Genomic DNA, 21,534 nt, shown 5'->3' with positions numbered 1-21,534 from the left:
CCATCCCTGAACCTGATTCTCTGAGCTCAGATCCTTTAGAAGTCGCTTGTAAGGAGAGCTTAGGTGCTAAGTGCAAAGCTTCAGTGCCAGCCAGATATGCCAGTTTCCTTTGAAGATTGATACTTTTTACATTCTCTCCTGGCCTTTTCCCTAAGCAAGAAACCTGTTTCCCTTTCTTTTAACCAGAGTAATTCCTAAAAATTTCATCTCAGGTTTTCTGCTACTTGTCAGATATCGCTGAGTAAGGTTGAACATTTTGGAGAAAGCAACCTTTTTGAATAATGTGCTAAGTGTTTCTAAATTGTCAGTTGAACATTTTTTACCTCTCCCATTTAAAACTTCAATAATGCTTACTCTAGGCTGTCACCAATTTAATGCCTATGTTTGCTCGGTGTTGTGAGGGCCTCTCCAGAGCTGGGAAAAAGCAGACCTTGAGTGCTAATTTGCTTCTAGGTACTTTCTTAACATCTGGGCAGGAAACCTAAGAACTGCATAGCAGTGAAATAACGATCTCTACACAGATACACTAGTTTAGCTTATTAAACTTTATTGCAATAACAAAGTATTTTTACCAATAAAAGCAGGGTGCTCATAGGCAAAAGGATGGTCCTGTCTCAGGCCAAGCCCCTTCCCTAATGCTTCAGACCTGGGTTGACAACAGTCTTCTAGAATGTAACATTTATCCACTAGGTGTCGTGATTTACCAATTCTGGGTTGTCTCTGTGCACTTGACGGTTGAGATCAAAGCCAGAGACAAGAATATGAAATGAATCGAAATGGATTTAGAAAAGGGCACTGTGGCTGGAATGCATCTTGGCAGGGGGTGCGGGGGGGTGGCCTGCCTTTCAAAGACAAGTGACATTTTTCTGATCACATCCCCTGGAAAGAGTCAGAGCTTGGGTTCTTAGAATAGGCCTGGCTTCCCCCTGCATTGTGCTAGAGTCAGGTTTGTACCCCCAAGTCTAAGTGGTCCTCTCTTCAAACAGGTAGCCCTCCTGTGCCCAGCTGCCCCTGCCCTTCCACTCTTGCTCCCAGCTCATGTGTCTTGGGCCATGGGAATCCACAGTAAAGAAGCAAGTAAACAGTTGCTCCTGCCTGGACTGAGGTCTCTAGAGACTCAGAATTTAGGGAACAAACTCAAGAAGTCTTGGGGCTGTGAGAATATGGAATGAGCCTGCCTGGAAGCTGGTAAGAGGTGCCTAGAGGACTGCAGGAGGGAAAGGAGCCTCGAACCCTTGGGTCCCCATGCTCCTCTTCGGGCTGCAGGTACAAATCAAGGATGGGCGCCTGCCTGTCCCATCCTTGCCCTCAGAGCCAGCCATTGTTGATGAAATCCATGTGCAACGCCTCCTCTTCATCAGGGCTCAGCTCCTGCAAGGGGGCCCGGCAAGGGCCTCCGTAGTAGCCAAACCAGTCCATGCTTTTCTTCAGCCCTGGGATCCCGAAGCGCCGGGTCACCTGCGAAGCAGGGGCTGTTAGAAGAGACTGGGGAATCCCTGCACAGATATACCCAGGACTCAGACATGTGTCACTCTTAGGGAGTTGGGGTTTCTGCCCCCCTCCCCGATTAAAGTAACTCCACCAAGTCTACGACACCCCAGGTAGGTTGGGAATCCAGATTAGAGACCAGGAGGCAAGCTGGCAGTAGAGAACACAATGCCAAAACCTCAGATTAAGAGAGGAAATTGCCTCCTTCGGTTTTAGGAGGAAAATCTTTCCCATGTGGAGGAGAGAAAGCAACGTCACAGGTCTGGGCGCTAGAATATGATTGGCCTGCAGCCCGGTTCCCTGGGACCTGACTCCCGGGCATAGTGGGCCCGGGAAGTCGGGCACAGCCCAGACCTCTGCTGGCCCTGCACAGGATCCTCCCTGACCTGGCTCTGAATGCTCTCCTGGGGAAAATAATGCATCTTTGTCCAAAGAAGTTTCATCATATAACCTTGTATCATTACCTTATGAGCTGTGAGCAAGTTCTCTTGCCTAAAACAATGACGGCTGGGCATGATCTCTAAAGTCTATTCCATTGTCATGGCAGACCTAAGGCTGCTGTCAATTTAAAATCGTGCTTGGAGTTTTACAGAAAATGATGGATCAAGTGTCTGTGATTTTAGCATAGCAACTGGTTATTTCATGCTGATTGGAAGCGTTAAATGAATCTTTGCTTCCCTAAAAACTAGGAAAGGAATCACTACTTAATAAAGTTTTATTTGGAGGGAAGGTAAAGCCTTAGAAGTATGAGCTTCATGCAGAGTAAACAAGAAAAAAAAACAAAACGTTGTTTGGGATAAAAATGTTGGCCGCCTAATGAAAGACTGACTAATAACTGTTCACCACTAGAGGCCAGTAGGCCTTAGCAAGCCTCTTCTCTTCCCATGCCTGACCCCACCCAGCCTTGATGTTCTCATAACCCAGGCATTTCACCCAAAACCTGAATAGGGTGGGGAAGACCTAGAGGAGAGCATGGACACAAGAAAGGCCTAGAGAAAAGCTTTCTCCCACCAAAGGTGCCTGAAGATCCCTAATTTGCCCCTCTTCACATGCTGAGAAAGGGTTGAATGCTTTGGTGGGGAAGACTATGCAAAGTCCTAAATATAGCCAGGGCAGGAGTCTGGCTGGGTGGGAAGGCAAGGAAGGACATTGTGTTCGAGCAGGGCAGGGAAATAAGGTGACATCAAGCTGCTCTTGGGGCGGCTGAGCCTACAGCCCAGGCAGCAGAAAGGTGTTCCAGGAATTCCTGAGTGCGTGCCCAGAGCTGGCAGAAGAGGGGCCGAGGGCAGGGTGAGGCAGGATGGCATGCAGGGCGTCGGAGGGCAGCAAGCATCCTCTCTTCCCAAGGGGCAGCCCAAGCTGCTTCATCTAGAAAATGACACGATGGCAACACCTATTCCATGTCACCAGAATTGAATAAGAAGGATGCCACTATTAGACCAGATCCCCAAAGTCCTGGAAGCTTCTCCTCTTCCTGTCAAAGTGGTGTACAGGTTCTGGGACCGTCTCTCCGGCAGGTGGATGGGAGTGGGAAAGCAGAGGCCCGAGCCCCGTGCACTGGCCGGTACGGTAAGGCCTGTGCGCACATGGGATGCCACCGGAAGGTCCTCACTTCTGCACGCCTCACTTCCTGTGGACAGAGCGGCCTCTCCCAGGAGCGCCTTCACATCCAGGGAGGCTCACGCTTGCCTCCCCAGCTGCCCTGTCTCTAAATCTGAGTTAATCTGCCCTGTCGAGGTGAAAATATAAACTGTGAGGGACATCCGGAGCCTACCCATCACTTTACCCAAACAAAATATGTGGCCTTGCTCAGTCTGGGACTATCGTTTCAGATGCAAAACCTAAGCGGGGGCGCGGGGGTGGGGTGGGGGGGGGTGGGCAGAAAACTCAGTCATCAAGGTAAATAGTTGATGCAATTAAAAAAATCAAAATCAATGCAAAAATATCCATAATGAACAACGTTTTAAGTAAAGACAGGATCCAACAGAACCATGTCCTGCCATATTGTAGCCTGAAGCAAAGTAAACAAGTCAGACAATAAGGTTCCTATATACGTGTTGTATGTATTTTTAAAAAAGATTTCACTTATTTATTTGTTTTTAGAGAGGAGAAAAGGAGGTAGAAAGAGAGGGGGAGAAACTGATGTGTGAGAGAAACATAGATCAGTTGCCTCTCGTACATCTCCAACCGGGGACCTGGCATGCAACCCAGGTATGTGCCCTGACCAGGAATGGAACCAGTGACCTTTCAGTCCACAGGCCAGTGCTCATGCCACTGAGCCACACCAGCCAGGGCTTGTGTATTTTTTTAATTGATTTGAGAGAATGGGAGGAAGCAGCGAGAGAGAGGGGGAAACATCAGTTTGTTGTTCCACTTATTTATGCACTCATTGGTTGCTTCTTTTTAGTGCCCTGACCAGAGATCAAACCCGCAACATGTATGTTTTTTAATGGTTAATTTTTTTCTAGAAGTAGATTTCAGGAAAAATTGTTTCCATAAGTTTGCTTCCATTCAAGCAAGGGAGGTAAAATTATAACAAATTATAGTTTGGATGTAAAATATTTAAAACTAGAAAAATGCTGTGTGTGAGCTTTAATATACCTACTTTTAAATTTTTCAATATTTTTAATGTTCTGGAGGGTGAAAAACAATTGCCATTTAGAAACTAGTTAGAGCTTTTACTTCCAAGAAGATGGAATAGATGTACTTTTCCCCATTCTTCCCAATACATACAACTAAAAATCCTTAGATATATATAAAAACAAACATTAAAAAGAATCAGAGGGTAGAGAGAAGGAGGACAGACTGGGGACCTCAGGACCAAGGAACAACACAGTGGTGGTGAAGTGGCCCAGACTTGAAGCTGAAGGAGCCAGCAGTTCTGAAATGCCATTAGGCACAGACAATAAAAGCCCCGACAAGAGGCCATTGTCTCTAGCCAAGGAGCAGCCTGGCAAGATGGAAAATTTTAGACAACAACCACTCTACTCCAGCCATACTCCACCCCTCAGAAACGCGGTGGCCCCCCATCATCTTCCCAGCCAGCAAGGCTGAATGGGGAACCAGGTCTTCTATCCCACAACTCAGCAGAAGAGTGCTCCTCCCCATCCGGAGGCAGGGGGGCAGGCTCAGAGTCCCAGCTTCCACCACTGTCTACCCTTAAGGAGGCCAGTCCCCACAGACCCACTTGTGATGTCTGCAGAGGCCGCGCAGGAGCAGTGAGGAAGCACTCCCACTCTCCCCAGCCCAGGTCGCGCCAGTGGAGGCCTAGTGCAGAGCCCAGCGCAGAGCTGAACAATCTCCAGAAGTCCCCTCAAAACGATCTCCCAGTCTAGATGATTTCACTGGAGAATTCCAAAAACTGTGTACAAAAAGATTTGATATCCATTCTACAAAGTCTCTTTCAGAAAATAGAAGAGGAAGGAATACTTTCCAATTGATTTATGAAGCTATTTTTATCCTGATGCCAAAATCAGACAGAGGTAGTATGAGAGAGAGAGAGAGAGAGAGAGAGAGAGAGAGAGAGAGAGAACTGCATACCAATATCCCTCATGAATGTAGAAAGAAAATTTCTTAACAAAGTGCATGTTCATAGCAGCTTTGAATAGCCAAATCTGGAAACATCTAGCTGCCCTTCAACAGGTGAATGGTTAAACAAGTTGTGGTATGGCCATATCATGAAATACTACTCATCAATAAAAAGGAACCACCTATTGATATATGCAACACATGGATGAATCTCCAGAAAATTATACTGAGTAAAAAAAGCCAATTTCAAAGGGCTATAGACTATATTACTTCATTTCTATAACAGTACTGAACTGACAAAATTAAAAAACTGAACATATTTGTGGTTGCCATAGGTTAAAGAGGGTGTAGGAGCAGGAGGCAAGTATGTGTGGCTATGAAAGAGTAACATGAAGGGTCTTTGCGGTGATGGAAGTATTCTGTACCTTGACTATATCAATGTCAAAATCATGATTGTGGAATCCTGGTTGTGATATTGTTACCACTGAGGGAAAATCTGTAGTGGTGGGTACATGGGATCTCCCTGTATTGTAAGTTTAATTTAAAATATGCATAAGAACATCTCTTTAGGAGCACACATTATTTTTCGGCCTCAGACCCCATTTGGGCTCTGCACAGCACTGCCTGGCACTTGACCGGCTTTCTATCTTGACTTGCCCAACACAGACTTGGGGTATATGGTCTGACTGCAGTATAGATTATTTGAAGAGAGAAGTCTCCTGGGAAATCTGGGTTGAAAATCTGGGAATGCTCCATTGTTCCAGCTTCTCCTTTACTACTCTCAATCATTGTGTGTGTGTGTGTGTGTGTGTGTGTTAGGATCTGGCCCCTTATAAACCTGGCATAAAGGCCATGGGCCCTTTCTCTAGGTAGTGCATCCCTACATAAGGTCCCAGGATACATAAGGTCCTGAGTGACTGTGACATAAGTCACCCCTGTCTCTGTGCCCATTCCTGGGCCTAAAGGATTACAGTTTTAACTAGATCCCTAAATGAATTCTAATGCACACTTAAGTTGGGGCTCAACTTTGAAGGCAAGATTTCCCGGGGAGGCAAAAGGAGTTCGCACACTAGGCTGTTCTCTAAAACAACTTTCTGAAAGGAAAGAGGCTGAGTGGGGACCCCTGGGCCCACCCTGGCTCCCGCTCCAGTGAGGACACCCCCACTCCCAACCCTCTGCTGCCATTGGCTGGGAGCTCACCGCAGTGTTTGGCTCAATGAGGCGGTGCTGTAGCTTCTGGGCATCTTCCCATTGTCCTGTGAGGCAGAGTCGCTCCAGCTGGCACACCTGAGCCCCCAGGACATTGGCCAGGGCACACACGCCCCCCACACCTCCTGCCCCAGAGTAAGATGCAGAACATCAGCCAGAGCCTCCTTCTAACAGAGGATTCCAAACTCTGGTCCCCAGGCCCTCTTTGTTCTGGGGAGCTGGGATGTGGATTTCTATGCCACTGGGTGGCCATGTGAATTTACTTCTGATGGCGCCTCCATTATTTGACCAAACACTCATTTTCATAAGTGATTCATTTGACCTCCCTAAACAAGAATTGACCTCCCTACCTTCTCTCCCTCCTCCAGATCTAATTACTGCATCTCCCTTACCTGCCAGTGGTGCGCTGGCCTGGGGGGGGGGGGGGGATGAGGAGCCCTAACGCACAGCGTTTGTCAGTTTCTGCGGTATAAAAACTCCGACTCGGACTCGCAGAGCCCAGAGAGAAAAGCTGCCAGCATGTTTGGAGTAGAACCCGCAGGCTGGCAGTCAGGGAGCAGAGCTTGACGGCTAACTCAAGGGCACTTCCTTCCCTGCACTCGCCTCCCCCCGCAAAAAAAGTCAAGTCCCACCTGACAGTTGACACCTCCACACTCCTCTACTAGCCCCCTGACTCACCAGTCCTGGAAGGGGGTGAAATGGATGGGAAGCCCTTGTTCTTCTGAAACCTTATCCCCCGTCCCCCCAAGTGAATTCAGCCTGGAACAGGGGTGGGGAAGTGGACAGCACTCTGGACACAGTCAGGACACCGGGAATTTCCTCCCACTGGCTGCATGGACTTGGACAAGTCAGAGACTCTCTGGTTCTCTTTGTTCTCATCTGGGCGATGAAAATGGGCTGGCTGTGACCGCAGAGGTCCCTGCCACTTCTGCCAGCCTGTTACTGTGATGCTAAGGCTAATGAGGAGCGACCCTAAGCAGAGGGGCTTCAAAACTAGAGAGAGAGTAGGCAACTAGGAATGGGCTAACAGAGCCGTCATTTATCAAGTCTCTATTATGTGCCAAGCACGATGGCAGACAAAGGGCCAGGGCTCTCTCTCACAACACCTCCCTGCTTTACAGAGTAGAAACTCAGGCCCAGAGGGGTAACGTACCTTGCCCACTGATACTCAGCAAATAAGCACCTGAGCTGAGATTCCAGCTCAGATTCCCCTGGCCCTGAGAGCCTGTGCTTTTTCCACCTGCCCCACTCTCAGGAAGGAGTCCCCCTGCTTCCCCTGTACTTTAGCAATGGTGATGTGCAGAGGGGGACGTGCAAGGACCTAGACAACGAGCCAGAGTCTACACAGACCAGAGGGAATAGGACCCTGCAGCTTTGGAAAAATAACTTAAATTGGTGTCAGCTGAAGGAGCAGATGCTCTGGCCCTCCACCCACTCCCCACCCCACAGGTCCCTCTTGCTCAAATCCAACCTGAACCCAAGGACCTTGACCCCAAATGGACAAGAACAGTTGATCTAATGGTGACACTCCTAGTATCCGGGACTGGGACAGAGTCTGATCAGGCAGCTGAAGATCCCTGGCCCAACCCTGTAGGTCTGACCTATCATTCTAGCCTGGAACCAAAGAGAGAGGAAAATCAACTCTGCAATACAGGGGAGGGCTTCAAGGCCTCTGTGAGATTAGAGGAACTAAATTTGTCACCTAAGCAGGGAGCATGGGACTTAGAGCAAATCTCAGGCATCTCTATGACAGGCCAGGGTTTGTACACAACCACCTTCCTCCGCCCAGAACAAGGTCACTCACAAGCACCCAGTGTCCAGACAAGCAAGCAGTTTGGACTTCTGAGGTTTCAGAGCAGGCAAGCGGACAAAGGCCCTGTGCAGACCTAGTCCCGGCACTCGCGGTCTTTTCCAGCTACTGGGGTGTATCTGGGTCACCCTTCACAGTGGGAGAGTGGCGGGAGGCCTACCCATGGCATAGCTGGCCAGCAGGAAGCCAGCCGATCCAGCCAACACCTGGAAGTCCTGCCTCCTGGTCTTGTGAATCATCAGCCCGATTCTGGTCACCTGCAACAGCAAACCTGGTGTAGTGGGGCCCGGAGCCTCAGGCAAGCCTGGGTGGGGGCTGGGCCAGTGCGGGCGGATGAGAGCCCAGGCCCCGGTGAGGTACTCCCAATCTCAGACGAGGCTCCCCGGCAGAGCCCCCATGACAGAGAGAACCCAAACTGAAGCAGGTCCCAGAGCGGCCCTGAGGTTGATAGCAAAAGAGAAATGGATGATCCCCCAGCCAGGAGCTGCTGCCACTCACATCACCACCGCTGTCCTTGATGCCGATGATATTTGGGTGCTGGGAAAGCGTGACAACCGTGTCCACAGGCAGGTCCAGCCCCGTGTTGGCTGGAACACTGTATAGCACCACAGGAATTGGAGAGAGGTCAGCGACCTGAGGGACAAAAAGAAGAGGGGAGAGGGCAGAGCGCTGCTGGCTAGGCCCACCTCCTGGACCGGAAGTCGCAGTGCTACATGCCCTGCTGGTAAGCAGTAACAGTGGATAATAATTAGCGAGTGCTTCTATGTGCCAAGCACAGTCCCAAGTTCTTTATGTTTTGAGAGAATTTTAGTCCTCACAAAACCTTATGAAGAAGATACCTTCATTCCTCCCATTTGAGAAGGGAGGAAGCAGCAACAGCAAGGTTAGGGTAGGGCAGTGAGCCAATGTCACACAGCTGGTGTGTGGTGGCATTTCTCCCCTTCCCAGGCTCACCACTCCATCCCCAGTTTCTCAGTCTCCTCTTCTCAGGCAGAGTCTCCCCCTCATTCATCCCCCTCTTGGTCCCAGACCTCAAACTGTGCCCACCCCTCACACCCACCTTGGTATAGTGGTGAATGAGGGCAGCGCTGTTCATGCGGCCGCGATAGTAGCAAGGGGTCACCACCATGGCGGCGTCAGCCCCAACCTGGGCCATGCTCACGGTCATCTCTACCGTGGCTTGAGTAGCTGCAGAAGGAAAGAGAGAGTCTCCTTTACAGGCCATGAGGGTGAGAACAGGAGGAGGAAGGAAGGCTGGGCTAGGACCCTGGGGCAACAAGCTGTGCAGAAGGGACAGAACAAGTAGGCTGGACCCAAGCCCCCGGGCCAAGGAGCCTGGCCACCCACCCCTAGCCACCCCCAGAGCCCAGGGTACTATGGCCTCACACTCGCAGCCAGAGCCAGCTAACAGGAGCTTGTCCTTGGGCATGGCCTGGCGCACGCGGCTCACCACCTCCAGGCGCTCACTGCTGGTCAGGAAAGGGAATTCGCCGTTGGAGCCCTGGACCACAAAGCCTGCAGGAGAGATCACATCACATTAATAGTCTCCTTCCTGTCCTCTCATGAACAACAAGGACATTCGCACGTTACACCCACCCGGGGTTCCTACCTCCTGCAAACCAGAGTTTTTCACACATTTCCTTCCTGTCTTTGTCCTGATGCAGCCGGAATGTTTTACCCAGTTGCAATAACAGTGTTCGCACCTTTTTTCCTTTGTTTTAAGGGTCTGCTTTAGCCATACCCCAAAGAAGAGATAATAACATAATCCACATGTGAGTATACAGCACCCATGGCGACCCTCCCCCAGTGACCTTCCTCTCCCTCCTCTTGCTGTCCTGACTCACCTGTTATTGTTCCCATTCATGTCTTTATACCTTTAGGACATACATTTGGGCCCATAAACAAGACATAGCGAGTTTTGACACTTTAAACAAATGAAATCAAACATATATATGTCCCACAGTTTGCCATTTTTGCCCAACTTTGTGTTTCGAGTTTTGTCCACAGCAGGACATGTAACTCTGATTCATTCATTTTTCATTGTTATATAATATTCTATTGTGAGCTTGGCCCACAGTTTACTTTTTAATCTCTCCTTGATGACATTTTGAATGTGTTCTTGTTTGTTTATTTAAAATACTTTTAAACATTTTTTTTTTTTTAGAGACAGAGGAAGGGAGTAAAAAAGAGAAAGAGAAACATTGATGTGAGAAACATCAATCAGCTGCCTCCAACATGCGGACTGATTGGGGACCAAGCCTACAACCCAGGCATGTGCCCCAGCTGGGAATCAAACATGTGACCCTTTGGTTTGCAGGACGAAGCCCAACCAACTGAGCCACAACAGCCAGGGCAGAAAGTTTCCTTATTTTTGCTAGCTATTCTGAAACAAACATTTTCTGTAAAGTCTTCAGTGCCCACATCTGAGTTTCCCTACAGTTTATTTAGGTGTGTGCTTGCCAAGTCAAACATGTACATGCATGTGCACACGCCATACGTGTCTCTAATCAGCCCGTTCATACCCCATCAACACAAAGGAGAGTCTGCAGTGCCCAGCATGCCAACCCCCAGATGGTCAGCACTAATTCTTGCCAATTTTCTGGGTGAAAAGTGACACCTCGTTCTTTTGTCTTTTTTTATTTTCCTGATTTATCAATCGCTAGGATGTTTTATAACATTACCAGTTAAAGGTGTCAACCCTTTTATATCCATGAGAGACCAGCAGAATTGCCACTAGTCAGCTAAATCTGAAAGGAATGTTAGTACAACCATTTACTTCCCCCTTTTTTTTAAAAAACCTTCTCTTTCCTCTTCTTTCTCCTTCCAGCCCCATTTTATTCCAAAATATATTTTTTCTTCAATAGTTGGCAAATACAGCATAAAATACAACTAAGATTATTAATAAATAGAAGAGTTTGGGAAGAAGAAAAGAAAATAAATCTGGGAATGATACTGATTTCAAACGCCCTGCCATACGGTTGTGAGCGATGGGCCATGAATTTGACTCGGAGCTTCCCGACAGTCAAAGCTAAAAGGGAAGCGAAGTCAGCTGACAGATATGCAGGCTTCAAGACAAAAGCAAGCAGCTGCCCTGGAGAAACACAGAGTTTCCTGGCACCGGGACCAAGGGAGACTATTCCCATGAGTCATCTTCAGGGGACACAGTGTCATGTAGAGTCAGTGTTACACCACAGCCTTTTCTGCGCTGTTCCCCGCACCATTAGATTCCCCTGAGTAGATTGCCAGAATAGCTCTGGATACTTCCCAGTTTTTTTTCCAGGTTTTTGTTTTGTTTTTTCTTGCTAACATTGCAAGGAACATCTTGAGGCAAATAGCTTTTGGCTTCTGTTGGATTGCCTCCTTAAGAGCAATTCCTCTGCGTCAGGCTGGCAGCCGATGGCGGGAGCCTCCTCCTGTCTTGCTACATAAAGCCCCAAGGCTTTCCCAGTGGGTCATCCCGTTTGCAGAGTTGCCAGCCCTGGAGAGGGCCCCAGTGCAGCCATGGCTAGACCTGTACCCTCTGATTTAGAGATCAAGCTTTTGCTACTCCCTTTCTTCCAATGGGAGAACACCTCCCTCCCCAACTGTACTTGCCTGACCTCCTCGAAGGGGTAAAGGAGGCCCCTATGCTCAAGGCTCCCAGTGACCTCTTCCTTGTGTCATTTAAGGGAGCCTCTGACCCAGTTCTGACTCCTAAGAGGGAAAAAATGCCAGGCTGGACAGAGGGAATGTGGTAGAAGCAGGGAAGCCCTGGACGTAGGTCTCCTCTGGCTATTGAGCCAGTCACATCATGCCTCTGAGTCTCTATTTCTTTTTCTTTTCTTTCTTTTTTTTTTTTTAAGATTTTATTTATCTATTTTCAGAGAGAGGGTAAGGGAGGGAGAAAGAAAGGGAAAGAAACATCAACGTGCAATCGGTTGTCTCTTACACATCCCTAGATGGGGACCTAGCCCTCAACCCAGGCCTGTGCCCTGGCTGCAATCAAACAGGCAAACTTTTGGTTCATAGGCCAGTGCACCATCCTGGGAGATGGGAGAGAGAAGCATTGATTGGTTGCCACTGAGCCACACCAGCCAGGACATCCACTTCCTTTTCTATGGGATGACAATAAAATCATTTCAATCCTACCTTAGAGGGCTGTCCCTAACGGCACAAAGAAGGGAAAGTACAGGAAAGCCCTTTGAAATCTATGAACTGCTGCCTCAAGAGCCTTCTCCTGGTTGGCAGTGCAGTTTCGGGTCCGATGTGTCTGCTGTTGTAGAGAGTGGACTAGAGGAGAGGAAAAGGCCAGAGTCCCAGATGGGAGTGAGGGAAGTGAGAGGTGAAACAGGGCAGTACAGTGACCCCCTACCAGCTATGAGATCTCAGGCCAATAGCTTAACCAAAGCTCAGCTTCATCAAATGAAAAATGGGGATAATATGAGTACACTGTTCAAAGAGTTGTTGTGAAGCTTAAATGAGATAGTATTTGTAAAGTGCTTAGAACAGAACCCGGCACTCGATATTAGCTGTAATTATTATGGAGTCAGGAGAAAGTGCTCAAGCCTTAAATCAGGAGGGTGGCAGCTTTCGATTTGAGGAGATGGCTCGTGTAAGAGGGGAGGCTGCCCTTGGACCTCTCAGGCTGGCGCCTCCAGCTGTAAGACAAAAACACCTGTTTGGAAAGCTACTCTCCCTTGGTGATTGATGCTGATTGCTCTGGGGAGCCAGAGTGGCTGCGGAAGGCGAGTAGATGTTTGGGGCTGAAGATGCACAAGCCACCTAGTGACTTACTGTGGCCAAAAGAAATCAAAGGCCCTTGGCCCATCATCATTGCCACCTCCTCTGAGAAGTCTCCTTGGCATCTCTTCACTGGACATCTCTCCTCCGAAGTTCTTCTATTACTTGTCCCTTGCCCTTCCCTGTTGCCTACTCAAAATTCACAAAAGTCCTCAGAACCCTTTGATCTCCTCCACTCCATGTGTGGGATTAGGCAAAATTGCTCAAAAGAGCAAATTGTAATGGATGATCTCCTAAGTCCTCCTGGGCTCTAGGCTTTGCAGTCCCTTTTCTGGCCGTTTCTTCTACCTTTTGTTTCTCTCTAAAGGTTGCCGTTCAGCCAAACTGACTGTCAAGGTCACCCAGACACACTACCACCTTCCTGCCTCTACACTCTCTACATCTTTGCTCATGCTGTTTGTTCCCTTCTGCTGGGAACACCTTCCTGCTCGCAGCTCCTCAGTTGCTGTGAGGGCCACAGAGCCTTTCCTCAATTCCCCTCTTTTGTGTTCTCCACAGCATTTTATTCTCCTCATGTAGCACTTGTCCTACTTTGCCTAGAATCATCAAGGTCAGGGATGGTGTGCCCCTCATTTTGGCTTCCTCTGTGACATCTTTGTACGCTGCCAATTGAAGTGTGTGTCGACAGTATGTTGTGTGAAAGAAAAACTGTCCCAAACCTGGTCTAGGACAGAACTCTTCTGTGATGTAATTCACAATAACCTCCCAAAAGGAAGAAATGAACATTCCTGACAGAATGCGTAAGTAATTTCTTGATGAGCTTTAATGGAATTGAGCCTCCATCTGGGAAAACAGCCACCCCCTTCCCCAGCTGACTTTCAGGCAAGAGTCTAGTGGCTGATAGCTGTCCTTCTTGTAGCTAGTCTAACAAGGATTTAACCATTCTCTTTTCTTACAAAAATATCCTTACCAGAGTATATACTTGAGTTGCCTGCTTAGAAGCCATTTTCCTTACAGTACAACTGTAATGAAACTTTAATATGCACTCATAGCTAAGTTGTCTGAAAGCTTTTTGACTTTTAATTTTGAATTACTTCTAAATTTATAGGAAAGTTACAAAAATAGTAAAGGAGATTTCCATAGATCCCTCACCTAGTCCCCACCAATGATAGCATCTTACCTAATTGTAGTACAATATCAGAACCAGAGAATTAACCTTGGTACCATACTAACTAGAGATTTTATCTGAATTTTGCCAGTTTGAAATTTTTTTAAAGTGAAGATTCTGAAGTCAGAATTGGCTAATCTTAAATTTTATGTAATAAGCTGCTTCTTTTTTTTTTTAATCCTTACCTGAGGACATTTTTTTCATTGCTTCTACAGAGAGGGAAGGGGAGAGAGAGAGAGAGAGAGAGAGAGAGAAACATTGATGGGAGAGAGAAGCATTGATTGGTTGCCTCCTGTATGCGCCCAGACTGGGACCTGTGCGGGGGCGTTGCACATGCCCATGCCTGGGCCAGGGATAAAACCTGCAACCCAGATATGTGCCCTGACCAGGAATCAAACCTGCAAACTTTTAGTTACAGGATAATGCTCCAACTGCCTGAGCCACACAAGCCAAGGTTATGTAGGAGGCTTTTACTAAGGGATGTAGGTCTTCCAGATAAATGCATACATTTTATGCATTTTAACAATCACTTTTAGAAGCCAAACCTCACCACTCTTGCTTTTTGTCTAATTAAGCAGCATCCAACATTTTCCAGTGTGATTGACCCTTTTTTCCAATTAAAATTTGTATTATAAAGTATTTTAAGTATACAAATATACATCAACATTTATATAAAGTCACTTATTAGTAATTTCAAAAATATTTAAATACTCCCAACTCCATATCAAACCTCATAGACAATATTTATGATGTTTATAGATTTATCTTTTCTTTGCAATGATTCTGGTACCTTCTCCCTGGAGTTTGAGGCCCACAGGTTGGAAACCACTGGTAAGGAAATGGCAAGAAATGTCTACATTGAAGGGGTTTCTGGGGGTTAGACAGTGCTGTGTGGCTGACTTTTCTCAAGTTCCCTGGGGGAGACAACTGCCTCCCTTTAACTGTCTAACTGGGGGTCACTTGTTGCCTCAGAAATGGCTTCTTGGGACCCTGGAAGAGGAAGCAGGAGAGATCCAGGCTTGCCGGAGTGCACAGAAACTGTCAGGACATGTGGGGAGAGGACAGGGATAAGCATGAGAGAGGTGGACCCATTTCTCACGGAGGGCAAGCGACTGGGGTCAGAACAGGGTAGTGGCCTGGGTTTGGGCTTCCGGGTCAGCTGAATAGGGCTCTAACCGCAGTGACACGGCTTACAGTCTGAGCCACCTGAGGGGAATTACATCACTGAGCCTCAGGAGCCTCACCTGCCGAACAAAGAGAATGTAATACCTCCCTCATGGGCCCGGACTGCAACACTGAACACGGAACGCGGCATACACTAAAGACTAAAAAACACAAACCAACCCTCAAAAAGGAGGAGCTGCTGGTAGTACTAGCAGCAGTGGCAATCCCAGCACCTGCAATGCTAATATAAACAAGGAAAGGAAATAGCCAGCACAATAGCTCTAGAGGTGAGGGGGGAGCACTGTGGGGACCCCCAGGGCCCCAGGGAGCAGGCAGGCAGAGGGGACACTTGCAGTGTGGGATGCCACATGGCAGGACGTAGACCCAGTGAGCGTGGCACCCACAGGACAAGGGCCCAGAGCTCACCCCGCTTACTTAATTGCTCCTAGAAGTCTGTCTCACCTCCTCCCCCCAATTCCTGGCTGCTTCCTCTTTCCATGACACCAGCAGGTTGGTGGATACAAAGCCCCCTGGAAATATCCCATCCCCAGAAACTGAGACCTAGGGAGTCATTTTATAGTGTCTCAAATCAACCCAGTGATAAGGCCCCAGGTCAAGGCCCACACCAAGAGGACTGTGGGAAAAGGAACCCTCTCCCCGTATTCCTGCCTGGCACTGAGGCTGGCCACAGAACCCCCAGACTCAGAGTGAGGGTGTACAGGCTTTATTGGTTCAGTTCCAGGCATGTGGCATCAGCGTGGGGCTCTCAGCTGCTCCAGGGATCTGCCTCATCTGTCTTCTCCTGGTGGGTCTACAGGGGCCCGTGAGTCTGTTTCAGCTGCTCTGCTTCTTCCCAGCTCTCCTGCCATTAGAGGCTGTCCTTTGTGGCAGACCCCACTCATGAAGTCAGAGGGGCCCAGGACCGTTGCAGGGGCCTAAGAAAGAAGGGATCCAGGTGGAGCATCTCACTCTGGGTCCCGCAGATTGTCCCATAGGAGAGAAAACAGGCCTGTGATTGTGTACCAGCCCTGTTGGGGGAAGGGGAATCTCCATCCGTGGTTAGGTGGTTTCGAAGAGGTGATAGGCCTGATGGCTGCGGCTGGGCAGGCTGTGGCTCTGGTGGTTTGGGTGGCTTGGATGATCCTGGTGGCCATGGTGACTATGGCCATGGAAGGCATGTGTGTGGTTCATACCAGCTACGGTGGTTTCCCGCTGGGTGAGGAAATTGCTTTTCAGCTTTATCTCTACCTCCTCAAGGGCTTTCAGCTCCTCTTGGTTGATGTCCTTGGACTCCATGTGGCCCGAATTCTGGTAAACCATGGCACGCTGCAACATGGAGTTAGCCAGCTGCCGTCCCTTGGCATCGATCTCTTTAGTACTGGTAGTCACGGCGGCCCACGTAGCCTCATCTGTGGGTGAGGACTCCTTATGGGTCTCTTTGACCACGGAGGACCCAGATATCTTCTGCTTGCTGGGGAAGGGCCCCTGGTCGTGGGCAGCGCCTGCTTCCTTTTGCCTCCAGGTGGAGGACTCCATGCGCTTCACAGCGCCGGCCCTTCTGTTGCCACCCTCAGGCTGGGGAGTGGCAGTGCTGCTGCAGGTGGCCAGCTTCTCTTCAGAAAGGCGGCTAAAGTGAGATTTGATCCAGCTCTCATTCTGGGCTTTGAGGCATTGTGTGCTTTGTGGCTCGTGCTCATCTTGTGGCGACTCGGAAGCGGTCTTCCTTCTCTTCCTCTGAAGCCACAGCAAGAGGCCTCCCCCTCCAAGTAAGAGGGCCGTCCCCAGCACCACCTTGCATGATGGTTGCTGGATGAGCTCCACGAAGGTCTCCAGGGCCCTACGCCAGGCAGGCAGAGCTAAGAGCACACTGGGAGTGGGGGAGCCCAGATGGTATGTTTCATGCTGGAAAGGGCAGGCTCCCTGTGGGTGTCTGGCAGGCAGGCCCCCCGCTGCACCCTTCCTAGGGTGCCCCTCCCGCCTCAGCAATGAAGCCCATTATGAGGTTCATTGGTTGGGGGGCAGGGTGGGGAGAAGCCACAGCTCCCTCATATCAAGCTTGGCAGGCAGGGCCTGAGGGCCCAGGTTCTGTCTCCTACCCTGACAGCCATCCCCAAGGTCAGTGGAAGTACAGCTCTCTCAACTCTGAGTCCCTTCTGTCTTCTGCTTGTGACACATTCTGCAACTCGGCCTTCTTATCTTCCAGTCTTTTCATTCTCCCCCTCATCATCCAGTGGCCCTCAGCAGGAAGAGGCTGCTGGGTCAAGCTGGCCATGGTTGAAGGCCACCCTCGACTGGGCTGGTCTCCGTTCTTGGCCACCTGAGGCCAGTGTCTCCCTCCATCCAGGACCCACATCTGCTGCCAGCTCAGCATCCTATCCCCACTTGCAGCCCCCAGCCCCATTACAGAGCAGCCCCCTCAGAAGGAAAAGAGGCCCAGCAAGGAGCTCCTTCTGGAATAACATGAGGTCACAAAGGGGCGGGCGGGGGTCAGCAGGGCTGAGAAGGGAGAGCAGATAGGACAAAAGATGTCACTGTGTCCCATTTCCCTAGGGCCATTCCAGGATGGGGCTGCTACCCCTTGCCTTAGTGATGCATCTGCAACCCAGAATTTGCCGCTGCCACCACCCTCCCTGGTCCTGTCAGTGGGCACAGCGTCTGCTGTGAGTGGGTTGGCCGGCTGGCCCGACTCTGCCTACACGTAGACAACTGACAGACTGGCCCACAATCCCAAGTTATACCCAGGGCCTCTGAGGGGTGGAAACGGGCCTGAGCCACCCAATTTTTCCACCCAGAGACATCTGACACATTTTTTCAAATGAAAAAAAATGCCAAAGATAAGTTTGTAAAAAGTTGTAATATATTAAGCAAAACACAGTAATAGCTTTAATATGCACAAAAATATTCTATCTTATCACAAGAAACCATGGTCTAGTCCACATACTAAGGGAATAAAGCACAAATTTAAAGTTCTGTGGAAACATCAACTCCCCAGTCTGGCTGGAGCAGCTCTGTGGCTGTCCAATGACCTCACTAGGAAACAACAATTCAAAGTTCATCTCTGAGGTTGTTTGCGGGAGTGAGTTCAGGACCAAATGTCCGCTCAACAACAACTCCACTGCTAGTCTCTAGTTGTAGCTGCTATTTAAAAGAATACTCCTTATTCAAATAATCAGCACAAATTAACAATGAAAAAATAAAAAGCTACAAAAGTCAATAATATTATAACTACATATGGTGATAGATGAGTACTAGATTTACTGGGGTGATCACTTTATAAGTTATATAAATGTCTAATCACTGTATAATATGGTACATCAACTGTAATTGAAAAATAAAAATACTTAAAAAAAAGTGCTACAGAGTTTTAGGTAATGCCTTCCATAACAGTCTCTAGCTGCTCACTGATTCATCAGGGGCAGGTTCCCCTCTTCGGATGCCCTTCAGCTTGTGTGGGAGGCCCTGGCAATGTGAAATGGGGTGGTTTTCTCCTTGGCCCCTGAGAGCTGAGCTGCACAATAGGGCTAGGATCAGGCAAGAGAAAACATGCATTTTACAGCTGAAGTCGCTCACTGCTCCCTTCCTGGGCACTGGGCTGTGGCCTGGAGCAGTGATAGGACCCTACGGTTTTTGTGCCAGGGCCTTGTGTTTGAGCTTCTCAGGAGAAATGTGATGAACCCTATGGCTCAGTTCCCATTCTAAAATGAGGAAACTTGATTAGAGAGGTTCAGTCATTTCTCCAAGGTTGCTGTAGCTGGTGGACCAGAATTCTTACCTAGCCTTCTGACTCCAGATCCTGGGCTCTTTCTACACAGCCCACTGCCTCTACCCCACCCCCCACTTGTGTTGGGGTACGAGAGAGATGAGGTGGGAGCAGGCACCTGCGTGGGTTGCGCGGGAGGCGGACGAGCAGCCTGCCAAGGCTACTGCTGCCCGTGCTCCCAGGCACACTACACCCTCTGCAGGAGTTGGGGGGCAGGGACGGGAGAGTCCAAAGAACCTGGAGGCTCTGTGGATTCTCTGGATAGCAGGCATATATCAGATGCAAAGTCTACCTTCCCCACCCCCTGAACTAAGGTGTCCTTGAACATGGAAGGTAAAGCAGAACTTTCTCTCAGAGATTCAAGGAACCTCTCACTTTGCTTTAAGAGAACAAAGCCTCAGCTCAAAAAGTCAATAATATTATAATAACTACATATGGTGATAGATGAGTACTAGATTCTCATCTATCTGAGTACAGATCTTCAGGTCCCGATGCCCCAAGCCCCAGTAGAAATTTACTTGGTTTGTGTCACAGTTCAACACGGGGGTGGCCACAGGACATTCATTATCCTCTAAGGAAGGATCACATGACTTCAGCACTGATACGAATGGGGTCTCAGTCAGGCCAGCAGTCACCATCCCAAAACAGCTGTGCCCACAGTACCCATGGTAATGCCATTCTAATAATTGTTATTCTTGGAGTCAATACTTTCCAATGTATCACTCCACAACTTACAGCATGCTTTCACTTGCATTCTCCCAGATTTTTCTCCCTACCATTGTACAAGATGGACATTATTACTCCCGTGTGTCAGATGGGGAACTGAGGTTTAGAGGGACCAGCTCACAGCTAAGTCAGTGGCAGAGCTGTGATTTGAATCTAGAGCCCATGTTCTTTTTTTAAAAAATCCTCACCTGAGGATGTTTATTGATTTTAGAGAGAAAGGAAAGAAGGGTGAGAAAGAGAGAAAGAAAGAAACATCGATGTGAGAAACATTGATTGGTTGCCACCCACACATGCCCCGATGGGGAATCAAACCCGCAAAGTAGGCATATGCCCTGATCGGGAATCGAACCTGTAACCTTTGGGTGTTCGGGATGACATCTCAACCAACTGGGCCATCCGGTTGGCTCAGGGCTAGAGTCCATGTACTTAACTGCTCCACTCACCCCCTCAGTTGGAGCCACTCTATTCCCAAAGCTGGTGCTGACCAGGCGCTGTGGAAATCTTCTGAACTCAGCAGCCAGTGCAGGGGAGTGAAACTCAGCATGGCTGTGCAGTGAGACCTGAGTTCAAAGCCCAGCCCAGCCACGTACTAGTAAGTGACTTCGGGCAAGTGACTGTGTCACTCTGAGTCTCATCTTCCCATCTGTGAAATGGGGCCGTTGCGGGTACTGCCTCAGGGGGTTGTCGTGATAATGGATGAGGGTGGGCAGGGCAGGACAGGAGGACTTTTCCATTTCTTCTGCTGTCACTTATTGTGCTTGTGGCTGTGTTACATGGTGAGTGTCACAAATGTGATCTGGTCCCTGGCCTTAGAGAGGGAAGACCAGTGTGCACGGGGGATATGAGTTGGAAGGCCCAGAGCAGGAATTCATTCAGCTGAGGGAGGCTTTTCCTGGGAGAGTGTAAACAAGGCTTTGAGGGAAACAGGCCTTTTGGCTGGGCTGCCCCCTGACACCCTGGCTGCCCCCACACCTGCGCAGAGCGCCTGCTTGACAAGGACTTTCACATCCATTATCCAGTTTGATCCCCGCACGAATGCTGAGAGCTAAGATGGTGCTTTAGCAGTTTACAGCTGGGGGAACTGAGGCAGGAGAGATTCGGTCAAGGTCACAGGCCAGCTTCCCACCTATCTCCTGACTTCAGACCAGTGCCCTCTGTCCCTGCCTATAATAAAATGACCCCAGGGTAGTCCACGGTTCCTGAGAGGCTTGACAGAGCCTGAGTGCCTGCCCCAGGTCTCCTGCCGAAGAGAGCAGCATCACTCGCATCTCCCCCGAGCCCCACAGAGGACAGGCCCACTTACCTCTGAAGGGGAAGGCGCTCAGTTTGTGCAGATTCTCCTCCAGTTTCCCATAGTCCACCTCTGCCGTGGCAGTGAAGGGGGTGGTCACAGGGGGGTAGATGCCCGCAATATCCACCTTCCTCCCCTCCCCTGATGTTCGGCCCCCCACATTCCTGGACAAGCCCCTGCTCAGCCCCTGCCTCACAGAGGACAAGACTCGGGGACCCAGCATCTCCACAGGGGGCCTGAGGTCCAGCTAGCCTCTGTCCTTAGGGGAGGCTGAGTTTGGACTCCTTGCTACCCTTGTTAATGATCAATGTGTCTAGTTAAAAATTTGCTGTCCCCTGACTTGTCAGCCCTGGGGCAGATTGGGTTGGGTGTCCCCAGGGTCAAAGCCTGGGCCTATAGGTCCCAGGGAGGTCCTCCTGTCTCTGGAGAGCAGCTAGAGAAATGCCAGCACCCCATGTTCCTCTGCCAGATGGAGGGCTGTTTCCAGGGGTCCTGACACTAAAAGGTGTCTCTAGTGGGGCCTAGGCCCTCGTTCCATAATTCCTAGCCCCAAAGCCAGGAGCCCTGCCAGCTTCCGCTTGGCAGTTCCGTGGTTGGTTGGAGGAGCCGATTGGCTGAGCCTGTGGGAGGCGTGGCAGGTCTGGGTGATCCACAGTCCCTTGGCTGCCCCA

General features: G+C 49.4%; 2 protein-coding genes across 3 annotated transcripts; both read right to left on the bottom strand.

The window, feature by feature from the left end:
* Window positions 1-532: 532 nt before the first annotated feature.
* On the bottom strand, window positions 533-21,408 carry HOGA1 (4-hydroxy-2-oxoglutarate aldolase 1). 2 transcript variants are annotated; one of them, XM_054581711.1, is made up of 7 exons: window positions 20,876-21,408; window positions 9,422-9,550; window positions 9,096-9,223; window positions 8,534-8,668; window positions 8,196-8,292; window positions 6,217-6,350; window positions 533-1,458 (listed from the first exon to the last, which is right to left on the bottom strand). In XM_054581711.1, exons 1-7 carry the CDS (start codon window positions 21,084-21,086, stop codon window positions 1,309-1,311), a joined length of 984 nt encoding a protein of 327 aa, XP_054437686.1. In that variant the 5' UTR covers window positions 21,087-21,408; the 3' UTR covers window positions 533-1,308. The 2 variants fall into 2 exon arrangements, with proteins under 2 accessions (XP_054437686.1, XP_054437687.1); XM_054581712.1 differs by lacking the exon at window positions 6,217-6,350.
* On the bottom strand, window positions 16,146-17,358 carry CUNH10orf62 (chromosome unknown C10orf62 homolog). Its single transcript, XM_054581701.1, has 2 exons — window positions 17,216-17,358; window positions 16,146-16,923 (listed from the first exon to the last, which is right to left on the bottom strand). Exons 1-2 carry the CDS (start codon window positions 17,356-17,358, stop codon window positions 16,146-16,148), a joined length of 921 nt encoding a protein of 306 aa, XP_054437676.1.
* Window positions 21,409-21,534: the final 126 nt, after the last annotated feature.

The sequence above is a fragment of the Pteronotus mesoamericanus genome, unplaced genomic scaffold (assembly GCF_021234165.1).
Source record: "Pteronotus mesoamericanus isolate MK-2021 breed Mesoamerican mustached bat unplaced genomic scaffold, CSHL_Meso_final contig_657, whole genome shotgun sequence".
Classification (NCBI taxonomy): Eukaryota; Metazoa; Chordata; class Mammalia; order Chiroptera; family Mormoopidae; genus Pteronotus; species Pteronotus mesoamericanus.
Note: the sequence above shows the minus strand (reverse complement) of the source record. Positions and strands in the feature narration are given on the sequence as shown.

Bases quoted from the DNA above. Each gene is read 5' to 3' on its own strand.
- CUNH10orf62 (XM_054581701.1), bottom strand. From the start codon at position 17,358: ATGGCCAGCTTGACCCAGCAGCCTCTTCCTGCTGAGGGCCACTGGATG. The intron at 16,924-17,215 runs GTACTTCCACTG...TGCCTGGCGTAG, and splicing joins GACTCAGAGTTGAGAGAGCT to GGCCCTGGAGACCTTCGTGG.
- HOGA1 (XM_054581711.1), bottom strand. From the start codon at position 21,086: ATGCTGGGTCCCCGAGTCTTGTCCTCTGTGAGGCAGGGGCTGAGCAGG. The intron at 8,669-9,095 runs GTGGGTGTGAGG...TTTGTCCCTCAG, and splicing joins TCATTCACCACTATACCAAG to GTCGCTGACCTCTCTCCAAT. The intron at 8,293-8,533 runs GTGAGTGGCAGC...TTGCTGTTGCAG, and splicing joins TCAAGGACAGCGGTGGTGAT to GTGACCAGAATCGGGCTGAT.